Here is a 12,100-nt window from a genome sequence, read left to right as displayed (position 1 = left end):
TCTGACACAAAAAGTTAGGCCATAGACACGAGATGTGATCTCCTGGAGGCCGTTGATCTTGAAGAACCCAGTGTGGGATACTGCAGTGAAGCGTCAGCTCAGTCCCCACAGCTGCCGAGGGCTCACAGCACCCAGGAGGATTTCGAGAATTGCACTTCATGGATTTGTGTCCGAGTCCTACCTAACTCTTCTATTAGGTACCCAAGTCTTGGGTGCATTTCAGTGAGCTTCCGTAAAGATCATCTGAACTGTCGGATTATTTCCTTCTACAGAGCACACACCCAGCTTGCCTGGGGACTCACCAACCTGTGCTAGACAGGACACTTCCCACACTCCCGCAATGAATTTGAGATGAGGAAAAGAAATCTCCCCCCCGCCATTCCTATTGTGCCTCCAAATCTGGGCTTAGTATGGATCCAAACCATGTTCCCAGTGAAAACCATTTTCAAACACTCCTGGGCTCGAATGCAGCAGGAGCTGGGACCCGTATTTGTTCAGTTAATAGAACTAGAATGTGCTGCTCTACGCCAGCCCCACAGCAGCTCATCAGTAACGCGCTCGGCCTCCTCTCTAACCAGCCGCTCTCTTTGCTGGTCAAAGGCTGCCTTTGACCTCACGCCATAAATAACCATCACACCTTCCAGCAGTCCGTACACGTCTTCAGGAAGAACGGGTCGTACTCTGACGGGTCATAAGCTTCCAAAGCCACATAGCCCTGCGGGAGAAGCAGACAGCGGGTCAGGTCTCGGAAGCTCTTGGCGATGAAACAGTCAGAGAGCAGCCAGCCAAGGTATTATTGCACAGCCAGGCAGGGTATGAACGCAGCACCAGAGGTGGTGGAGAAAAGGACTCCCCAATTTTCACACACTGCACTTCAGAAGGAAGGTGACTGACATGTAATGGGGAAATTCCTCCATCCATTTTCACTTATCATAGGCATAAATACATAACAAATGACTTCTTGAAGCATCCAGAAATAATTACAGGCTAAAATGCTAATCACGACTAGGGCAGTCAAGAAAATGGAATTTTTGTTCAAGGGAAAATGTTTTGACCGAGAAGGAAACAGATATTAGAAAGAAACAGATATTAGAAAGAAAAGAGGAAAAAGAAAAAGCAGCGACCGAGCCCCCCCCAGCCATAGCCCTAGGTGGGTCGCTAGTCTGCGAGATGCAAGCTCCGAGTCTAGGACACGAGCACGCTTTTCTATCGATACATAGGAGTAAAGACCTGAACCACAGCTGATGGTTCAGACCACAGCTCATCTCATCAAGAACTCTGCCTGCAACAACCTTCTTGTTCTGCAGTTCAAGTTCCCTGTGACCAGACTTAGCTGGGCAACAGCAAGACCAAACACCACCAGATCAAACAGGCTGTCAAGAAGCTGAACAGAGACGGAGGTCAACACACTGATCAAGCCTGATGCTGACAACGGTGAATTACAACCATGTGTCTCCAAATTACAATGCACTGTTTACAGCCAATAAGCCGGGACTCACCTAAATTGCATCAAATAAGAGCTCTACAGGAGTCAAAATAAAACATAATTAAAACCCCAAAGAACAGAGCCACAAGTGATGCCCAAAGAATAGTAAGAACAGGGCATGCATGTAAAAAACTTCTCCCTACTACCCTCAGTCATTCTTTCAAAACCTTGCAAATGAAGTTTTTCAGCTGTCTTGTGCAGACGATTCTCCAGGGGTCCCAAGAAGAAAAGGGAGCATTCAGGCCATGGCCCTCTAGGTCTCAGCCCTACACGGGTCTTTTTGGCAATCTGCACCTGCGATTTCAAGTTGAGAGTCGGGAAAAAACGTACTTTAACCTGAACAGTTCAGGAGTGCTGCAAGGCTAGTCCAAACCCCAAAAAATGGGATCTTGCAGTAGGTTTAAGGGGTCACTGTGTTGAAGGTGCTCACGTGAGCGAGCCAGGCCCGAAGGGCCTGTGCTGCTCCCAGACACTCAGCAGGCCCCTGGGCAGCTCCACAGGGCTTGAGCTACGGCTGAGCATGGACATTGCTGCCTCTGCCGGGGCCTCTGCTGCCCAGGACCCGGCAATTCCCCAGAAAGCAAGCAGCAGCCGCGCTCACCGTCCCTGGAAAGCTTTAAGCCTTAAGATGCCTCAATTTGCAGAGTTTGAGTGCCACCCCTTGGTTTATTTTTACATACCACCCCCCTACAAGACATGCAGAGACCTCAGTCAGTTGTGCTAGGTGCTGTGCAGCACACCCGTGTTTGATCCCTTCCTGCAACGTATTACCCCTTGGCAGAAAGCGGAGCAACAGCCTGCTCTTAAAAACGAGTCGGAAGGGCCTCGTGCTCTGCGGAAAACAATGCCTACAACATCCTGGACTGCCAGCAGCTCAGCTGGGGCTAACACGGCAACAACTCGGGCCAGGGAAACTTCCACCTCCTTGCAGACGGCAACGTGGCCCTTCTGCTGGCAATAAAAGAAAAGCAGCGCTGCTGCCCTCTTCACGCTGTGACCAACCATCTCATCGCACATCTGCAGTCCGTGGGGGGAGGAGGAGGTGAGGATGGAGGTGAAAAGGAGGCAGATTTAAGGCAAAACACCCACATACAAGCAGCTCAGTGGAACAACGGAGAGTCAAGGGAGGTAAAGGAGGAAGGCTCAGACAATGTAAAAGAGGAGGCAGAAAAGTGAGCTGACAGACAGACTGAGATGGAGGAACCTGGAAGCTCAGTGAGGAGAGCGCATTAAAGTGGAGGAGAAGAATGGAGGAAGTGGGCAGAAGGCAGCTTTGGAAAGCAAACGACAGTGGAGAACTTGGAGGAATCGTGAGAAGCAACAAGGAGAGGGAGACACAGCACTGGGCAGTCTGACAGAATAAAGAGGGGCAAAACAGTGGGAAACTTGGAGATGGAATAAAGGGGTTGACTGGAGAGAGACAGAGAGAGAGTGAGAGGAGACTGGAGGAAGAATAGATGTGGAAAGGGGGAATGGACCAGTGACAGAGTCACAGGAAGGTGAGGAGATTTGGGGAACAGGACAAGAAAGCCTAATAGCAGAGAAGAGAGCAAGAGAAAATGGACAAAAAGGAGGAGGGAAAAATGCACAGCCAGAAGGCAGTATATTAACCAATCCACAGAAGTGTCTTAAGTCCTGCAAAATTTATCATACACTGCCACAATTAATGCAAACTTATGCAAATTAACTGTCCTGTTACTCTGAAGGGCTTCAGCCTGCTATTCAGACACGCTGACGGTAGAGCCGACACCACAGAGGAAGGAGAAAAGGCTGATCACTGGCGCTGCGTGTGTTCAGGGAGAAGGACACATCCCAGTACACCGGTTGCTTTTGGAGGACACCCAGCCAAGTCCTGACCTGACACAGAAGCTTGCAAGATGGACAGATGCAGCCCCAGATATGCACAGTACACCCAATACATCCTAAATCCCTGGACTTCAGCTGTAGGACTGGTCCAGCTCTGTCATTACGTGCAGTTTAAATGCATGAGTCTCACATCAGACCTTTGAAAAGGAGATCATTTGCTCTCATTAAAACAACATGGCTCCCATGACATTTTCATTTCTGGGTGGAAAGCTTGTTTACAGCCTCGTAACTCCACTGTGCAGTGGTTTCCACTGACAACAAAAGCCTGCTCGAGATAAAATGCTATTCCATTCGTGGCAGATTACATCACTGCTCTTACTGCTCTATATATCCACCCCTGAGATGCAGAAAGTTGAGTCATGGGATCTGATACTCAACAGTGGTGTGAGATTCAGAGCAAAATCAACAAAACCAACCGGTGTTTCCCACTATGACTGCAATTTTTATGAGTACTGAAGCACACAGAACTACAGAATCCTAGAATCATTTTGGTTGGAAAAGAGCTTTCAGATCATCAGGTCCCACCATGCTGGGTCTATTTACCTGCATGCAGACTTAAGGAAACTGTGTCTCCCTGTTCCAACTTTTTTCCTTTTATAAAACTCGATCAGTAGCATCCAAGGCCACAAAACTGTTTCAGTCCTGCTCTGCCAACATACTGCAGTACTGCCCTAGCTGAACCCCTGAGACACGAGAGCACGGTTCACTCCCTGGTCACAGACTCAGTCTTTGGTTTCAGCTGACAGAGCTCAAGGTTTTCTCCCTGAATGGTCCGGCTCACAGAGGGAAACCCACCACAACATGGTGTCTCACCATATGCAGACCCCAGCACATGCTCACTGCACCAATCAATGCTATTGTTTGTCTCTGATGATGAACTTAAACAACATATGTCACTATTATAGAACTCCTTGGGAAGACTAAGTTACAAATAAGGCACCTCTGAACTCCAGGCTACTCAACTGAACAGCAAATAACAGCACAACCCTCCCCAAGTCAGAAACTGACTTCTTGTTGATACCTTCTTTTTGCAGTAGTTTAAATAGAGAGTGAGTTGTTCGTCCTTCCTTTTCCGTATTTCTTCACTTGACTGGCTGTCCATTTTGTCCTCAATTTTCTGCAGCAGTGGCTCTGAAACATCCTCAAGCCATTTCTTGTACAGGATCTCCTTCCTTCTCAGATTTAAGAAATCATTGTGCCTCAAATATCTATCCACCTCCTAAGTAAGAAATGGAAAATAAACCCCATAAGACCTATTGGCCACTCACGTTAAAGAGTTCACAGGTGAAGCTACGCACCTTGGCTGACCTGATCGGACTGGTCACTGCTGCAAGGGCCCCGTTTTCCAGCCCTTCTTTCTGCTCCCCCCTCTCTGCACTTCCCACCCCTTGTTTCCAAGCTCTCCCTTGCACCAGCTCTGGCATTCAGACTCTGGTTGTTTTTTGGGTGGGTTTTTTTGTTTGTTTGTTTGGTTTTGTTTGGTTTTTTTTTTTTAAGATGTAGTACAAGACTGACAGGAAAGCGTTGGCTTTCTCACCCCAGGTTAGTGAGCTGAAACCACTTCAGAGCGGGGGTCTGATAAGCACCAGACTGTGCAAGACAGGCAGCAGGAGAAGGACCTTCTCCCTGCAGCAGTGGCAAACTGCTAGAGCAGATCAGCCCTCCCGCCCTTTATTCACAGGCCCACGGTCACCATCTAATCGCACCCACAGAACAAGATGAGGTGCAAACAGGCAGGTAAGTCACCAAAGACAGATGATTCCTAAGCTCATCTTTAGGGCTACCTCTTCAGTCCTACCCCGAGGAGACTGAGGAGGACAGAAACTTGTACTTCTAAACTTAGTTTTTCAAGAATACAGAGAATTGACCTTTTCTCATTAATCACTGATAGAGGGAAAAAAAAAAAAGACACCAACACGCAGAAAACAGAAGAGATACCATTTCTTACCCTCACAAAATAGTTTTCTCTTTCCAAGATGCACTGAACAGAAGCAATGAGGTCTCGACTTTCATCAGGTGCCACCTAACAAAACATCAAAAAAACACATGAAGCAAGAGCAGGGCTTACAGTAGGAGTTAGAATTACTTTTGAACTCAAAATAATCACTTGTGTTATGATTAAAGGCACATTGTACCATAACCCAGCTAGCAGAACAGCACAGGCAGGCAAATCCTTGCGAGAACTGCTCCGAATAGTTAGGTTACATGTAGCAACAGAGGCACGTTGGAAGAACTGGAACATCGGTGTTCAGCGGGACCAGCCCGTACAGCTTGGCTGCTCCTCACCACGGCCACACCACCACTTGCTCCTTGCCACCGTTGCTCACACATGGTCGATGAAGGCAGCAAGAGGCATCTCTCCACGCCTTCATTTTCAAGACAGATACAGCCACACCATACAAATAGCAATCAAACAAATTAAAACTTGATGAGGTTATTAATTCACAAAAGTATGAAAGGAAAAATAGAGGAAAACAGTGAAGTGTAAGAGGGAAGATAATGAGAAAAGCCCCTCCAAAGCAGGAAACTGCCTCCTGCTGCCTCTGCTCGTGAATTTATCGACATTTTACACCTCAGTTACTGTTGCAACACCAGCCAAGTTCTCCTCTAGCATTATCCTCATCTTACTCTTTCTGAAGATCAGAATAAAGAGAAACTTCCCTGCATTGTGCATATCAGGACTCTAGAACATGATTTCAGAACAAGAGCCCTTGCAATGCACTGCTGTTGCCAATTTGATTTTTAAACAGGTAATTCCTTGTAACGTGGCGTATTACCTCAACTCCTGCACTCCAGCCAAGGAGCAGAAGCAACACAGACCAAATTCGTCTGTCATTTGGGGATAGAGTGCCTCTAGGCAAGATCAGAGCACACACACAGTGGGGGCATCTCCCCTGTGATCAGGCAGCACCAGCCTTGTGGGTTAACCAGAGGGATCTTGTCTTCCTGAGTCAATCAGCAGCTTTTATAAGTAACAGGTTCACAAAGAATCTCAATTCCATGGCAAAATTTATCTTGAAGAATCCGCTATAAAAAAAAAAATCACCAGTTTTTCAGCATTATGCCAAAAATTGAGGAGGTAAACTGCCGTGCAGGAAACAAAACCAACCTGTTTTACACAGCCCATCTCAGTGAAGCTAAAACAAATTCAGAGTCTGTTCTGCTTTCTGGGACTAACCCTCAGCTCAGGCACTGGTAGGACCTTGCTTCACTTGCACCAGCTCAGCCCAAGAGAACAGGCATGGGACCGAGCTCCTAGGGCTGAGCAGAGGACCCCGGTACCTGCTTCGCTGCGGGGGGTGCGCTCACAGCCTGAGGCTCAGCCAGCGCGTCGTGCGACTGCCGTCGCCTCCGAGTTGGCACTTCCCGGGAGTTGCACAGACGCCAACGCCAGCTTAGGGATCATTAAAAGTTTAAATCAGTTTCAGTACATCCATACTAAATATTTCTACCCACACAAGTTAATCCTCAAGTGAGCTGGTTTTACTTCAAACTCAGCCAGAGGCAGGGCTGAAACATTCACATTTCATCTGCTTGACCTGCTGCCTACCTCCCGTGGTTTCCACAGATGAATTCAGCGTCACCCCTGCCGTGACTTTCTTGTGCCATTTAAAAACTGAGCTACAGCCATCACGTGCTTGCACAAGCCTACCATGCCAGCGGCAGCGCAAGACTCAAGGAACGCATCTGATGCACAGAATGGAAAGTTAGCCTGCTACTCCCTGTGCTTAACATTAATTTTTAATCCAAATAAACAGAGTAGTTTCCAGTCATGTCTGCCTTGACCCTGTTGACACTCCAACAGGCTTCTTATCCTGAGATGAGCAGGATGTCATACATCACAGCAAGCAGGGAGGAGACAAGCAGTATTAAAAAAAGACAACAACAAAAAACCCCACCAAAAAACAAATGAGAAAAACCATGCTAGACACCTGGATTTCCCCAAAGACCCTTTCATCCTACTACTTGAAACAACCAGCATGTTGCATTATACCCGACAGATCTACTTCACATAATCACAGAACCTTTCTAAAACTAGCACCTTAACAGCACCAGGGAGACATGGTCACCTGTCCAGCTGAGAAGAACCACCACCACCAGCAGAGCACACACTGGTGAACAGGTGAAAAGTCTCCCTTCAGGACGATACCAGTCTGAAGAAACCTTACAGAACCGAAGGAGCTGGGTCTTCCTGGAGAAGAGAAGGCTCTGGGGGAACCTCGTCGCAGTACGCCTGTACTGAAAGCACAGCTACAAAGAAGATGGAGGCTCTCTCTTCACAAGGAGCCACGTGGAGAAGACAAGGGGCAACAGGTACAAATTGCTCTGGGAAAGGTTTCATCCTAATGTAAGAAAGAACTTTTTTTTACAGTGAGATGAATCATTCACTGGAACGACCTCCTCAGGGCTGTGATGGAGTCCCCATCACTGGACGTTTTCAAGATGCCATTGGACAGGGTGCTAGATAATCTCCACAGAAGGTTGGGCCAGGTGATCTTCTGCGGTCCCTTCCAGCCTGGGCTGGTCTACAGTCCATTATTCTAACTAGTCACAAACTTGTTTAAGGTTTTATGGGAAACTTTTCCACACACCAAATCGCATGGAACTCAAAGCTACCTCAAAACGACGCAAGGGCTCAGTAAAACCCGGTGAATTGGTATTTCTGGAGTTCTTTGTTCCCCTTCCCAATGACAAACACATCTCAGATTTTACAGTACTTTGCCAATAAGCATTTTTCGTTCCTCTCTTTATACCTTCCATTCCATTTCATTCCCCCACTCATACCTTTGTGCAACAGAAGTCTTTCTGTGTTAGCAAATCTTTGGTAGTATTTTTCTTCCCAAAACATCTACTGCAGTCAAAAGTATTTGCTGCACCACGCTCTGCTGGTGCTGAGGGGAACCTCTGGATAAATGCAGGGGGGAAGGAAAAGGAAAAGGTCTGCATAAAAAGCCAACCTGCTTTATAAACATCAGTTTCTTGTATAGGTTCCACAATCAAGCCACAAACTGGGATAGAATGGTAGGAAGTTCACCTAACATCTTCACACCGTGCTGCCTTGCAAACCTCATCGTTTCTGCGCAGGAAGCACAACAAAGCATCCTTGTAGCAGTTCTCAGGAATACTTCAGCGTAGGAGACAGAGAACATTTCACACAGATGAAACAGAAACAGTGGAACCTGGGATATCCCCATTTAGAGACGTGATTTTGGACACGCTTCTTCGACGAAAGATAGATACAGATGTACGTTCAGTTCCACCCACTCGCAGTTTAAGCACCTCTTGGGACATCAGGCTGGCGGTGACTGAGCCAGCAGCGTACTGGTGCATACGTCAGACAGGCCGCGACACCATTTCTGGATGCACTAGTCCTGGTGACCAGCATTAACTTCTGGCTTCGTCTGGAAGATTCACACAGTGCTTGGACACTAGACAGCCTCAACCTACCAGACTGCAAGGCCAGAGCACACACTTCTTCCTGTAACGCACGTTTCTGAGCACGCCTAGGAGGGAGGGACAAGAGCCCAGAGACGTTCCTGTGAAGTGGGACTCACTAACGAATTCGGGCACATTTCAGGGACGGAGGTCCTGGAGAGCAGACAGACCGACCACATCACTGTCTACAGCTTCAGTGGGTATTAGGTGGACGGCTCCAAGAGAGGAATTCGATTACACCCAAATATCCTGTGACCCCAGGTACAGATACTGGTTTTATGTGTCTTGAACTTTGGTTCTTCACAGTAGAATTTCCAGCTCGATGTTGAGAGTCACCCGCCTGTCAAGGCCCTTGCTGACTGTGTTCTCTCACAGGTCTTGGACAAGTAAGTTTTAGGAGCCAGGTAGTGTCTCAGCTATTCATGGTATACATAGCTGGACTGGTCTGGGAGAAGCATTAAAGCCATAGAAAATTATTGCATAAACACCACCACCCTAGTTTTCTTACACTTCCAGCCAAACAACGTAACAAATCTCTAAAGGAATTCTAACTGACGATACCAGTCGTGTTTATGTATCACAGTAAGTTAAACTGAGGGAAATGAAGTATCAGGTTCAGGAACAGAGACACAAGGAAAATGTGAAGAACATCCAGATACCTGAGGTGCTACAAACTTGGTATTAGACAAATCAACACACATTCCTATGAGCAAGATATCCTACTTACCTGCAAAGGTGCCACAGGCTCCTGCTTCAGGACATCTTTTGCGGATTTCCTTCCACTCAAAGCAGTTTTTTTGTTCCGAGATGGGGATGCTGTAAATCCCTCGATGAGCTTCAGATGAGGAAAATATATATTTTAATAGTTTCTAAGCTTAAAAAACAAACATCACTTCCCCACTAACCTCCTTTCCATCTGCTTTCAGCAACTAGTATTAAGGCTCCATATTCATCCATCTTACACAGAAAGACTGAGCCTTTCTGGGAGCACAAAACAAAGGAGAAGTTTGCTCTTGTTGCAGAAGATTGGGACCCCAGGAGAGACAGAACGGAGCAAACAGAAAACCTGCCTGCTGTAGCAATCTGCCTTAAAGAAATCACAAGTGGTAAAGTCTCTAGCTGCAGATTTTTTCCCCCCAATCTTAATAACTAAAGCTGCCACTGAACCTTAACCCTTTCTTTTTCCATTTTGTTTGGACTTTTGCTATGAGATTCCAACTCTCCAGGGCTGGCAAAAGCGACTTATAGAAGACACCAGCTGTTTTGCAGGTCTTAAAGGTTTAATCATCTGTTGGGACAGAAACACAGTAAAGGATTTCCAAAGTCTGAACAGATAAAACAAGATTTGAGGTTAATCTAACAGTTGTGTCTGCAAATGCTAAACCCCACGAGCAGGTCGGCTGTTCTCTATTAGGACATTATGATCTCTGTTATGATCAAACCTGAGAACAGCCTGGCCTAAAATGTCTTGCTAGATACACATGCATCCTACTGTGCTGTCAGCAGTATAGCTTTGTATTTTTTTTAATGACAGCTTTCTCTTGCTTCATGAGTCGTGTTTAGTAAAACAGGACGTTCTCCCCCGTCTACATTTAGCGTGTACCGGGGGCAAACTACAACAGTCCCTTGCCAGCCAGGGAGGGGAATCAGGAAAACGGAGAGCAGACCCGCGGGTAGAAGTGAAACACATTTAATGAAAACACCACCAATACCACAGAGATACAGAGTTATCTCAGCCAAATGAATGCCCAGTCATCACAATCAACCAGAGAGCAGTCCTCGGGAGAAGCCAAAGGAGGAGGAGGGACCCCAGCAGGAAACCCATAGGAGCTCCCCTTCCTCAGCAAACCTTCCCCCTTTACCATGACATTACAGTACAGGCTACACTCGTAGCTAACTCGGGTCAGCTGCCCTGGCTGACTGGAAACTGCCAACAGGCTGCCTGGCATGGCTGGGCTGGGATTCCATCCCTGCCGAACCAGGACATCCCCCAAACACCCATCCGCTAAAATTCCCACAGCCTCTGCCCAAACACGAGTCTTTACAGCAGGCTTGAGAAGACAGATTTTAATCGTGTCTGGGACAAACCCCAAGTATCCTCACACATGCCTTGCACCTCTCAAAAGCCCCTTTCTGACAAAAGCCTTTACGCGGGCCGTGCCCGTAGGCTCGCGTGTCACCGTCTCCTCACCACAGCTGGACGCCACTCCTGGCGAGCACAGCTGGCTGCCTCTGCCGGGGGCACGGTCCCCTCTGACCCCCCTCAGGTGCCGGGACAGACCATGAGGAGAGAACCAGCCTCTAGAGCAAAGAGGGCACCTCCACGAACAGCGCCTCGCACCGAGCTAACGGAGACCGTGCGCACGTCCAGAGGGCCCACAGGGACGGGCCCGGCCCCTCCGCCCCGGAGGCAGCGATGGGGGCAACACGGGTGAGGGGAAAGGCTGGGCCCCCTCAGGGCTGCAGCCCACCCCACCCCACCCCACCCCGCACCCAGCCCAGCCCGGGCCGGGGGAGCAGAACCCCGCGCTCCCCCCTCCCGCCACACCCCCGCGCCGGGGTCTCCTCACCGGCTCCAGCGAGGCTCCGAGAGGCCCGAGAGAAGGCGGGAAGAATCTACGGCGGGAGCCGCCGCCACGCTGCATGGCAAAACGCCGCCGCGGGGAAGATGGCGGCCCCCCCCCCCCCCCCCCTCGTACTCACACTTCACACCGCCCCTCCGTGTCCTTCCGCTGAAGAAAATAGTCCTCCCCATCACCCCCCGCCTCTCGGGAAGAGAAGGGGCCGCCCGTGGGGACCACGACCCGGCTCCCCGGCTGCAGCGCCAGCACCCACTGGCGGCCGTCCCGGGCAGAGGTGGGGCGGGGCCAGGCAGGGCGTGGCGGAAGCACGGCGGATCCCTCCGCGTCCGGCTGTCTAGCGTCCCTCGCTGCCATGGCAACCCGAACCTGGGCGTCCGAACCCGGGCTCCGTCGTCGCGGGTAGAGCTTCCCACCAATCAGAAAGGGAGCGCCTGGGCGAGTGAGCCAATCAGGAAGGAGGACAGCCGGCCTCCAGGGCGGGTGAGGGGCGGGGCAGCGCTGAGCCGAGCAGGGCCGAGAGCCTTCCGGCTTCCTTGAGGTAGAGGCCGGGAGACTACAACTCCCAACATCCCCGCGCATGTCTCCCGGAGCGAGGCATGCCGGGAGTAGTAGTTCGGCGGCGCGCGGGCCTTGCTGGGAGGCAGGAAGGCGGCGCGCAGGCGCAGGCGTGCTCCCTGGGGTACGGGTTGCCGTGGCAACAGCTCGGCGGGGCGCGGGGCCGGTGAGCCGG

General features: G+C 49.6%; 1 protein-coding gene across 1 annotated transcript; it reads right to left on the bottom strand.

Moving 5' to 3' along the window:
- Positions 1-631: 631 nt before the first annotated feature.
- FAM228B (family with sequence similarity 228 member B) lies at positions 632-11,433 on the bottom strand. Its single transcript, XM_086460482.1, has 5 exons — positions 11,359-11,433; positions 9,516-9,623; positions 5,301-5,375; positions 4,374-4,571; positions 632-715 (listed from the first exon to the last, which is right to left on the bottom strand). The coding sequence occupies exons 1-5, from the start codon at positions 11,431-11,433 to the stop codon at positions 632-634; spliced, it is 540 nt and encodes a 179-aa protein (XP_086316608.1).
- Positions 11,434-12,100: the final 667 nt, after the last annotated feature.

Source organism: Leptosomus discolor, chromosome 2 (assembly GCF_034619465.1).
Source record: "Leptosomus discolor isolate bLepDis1 chromosome 2, bLepDis1.hap2, whole genome shotgun sequence".
In the NCBI taxonomy this organism is placed as follows: Eukaryota; Metazoa; Chordata; class Aves; order Leptosomiformes; family Leptosomidae; genus Leptosomus; species Leptosomus discolor.
This window is presented reverse-complemented; position numbering and strand designations above follow the sequence as displayed.

What these genes read in the sequence shown, in the direction of transcription:
- FAM228B (XM_086460482.1), bottom strand. Translation starts at nt 11,433, where the DNA reads ATGCAGCGTGGCGGCGGCTCCCGCCGTAGATTCTTCCCGCCTTCTCTC. An exon ending in AGCCTGTGGCACCTTTGCAG is followed by an intron (nt 5,376 to 9,515) that starts GTAAGTAGGATA and finishes ATGTTTTGTTAG; the next exon opens with GTGGCACCTGATGAAAGTCG. An exon ending in GAGAAAACTATTTTGTGAGG is followed by an intron (nt 4,572 to 5,300) that starts GTAAGAAATGGT and finishes TTTCTTACTTAG; the next exon opens with GAGGTGGATAGATATTTGAG.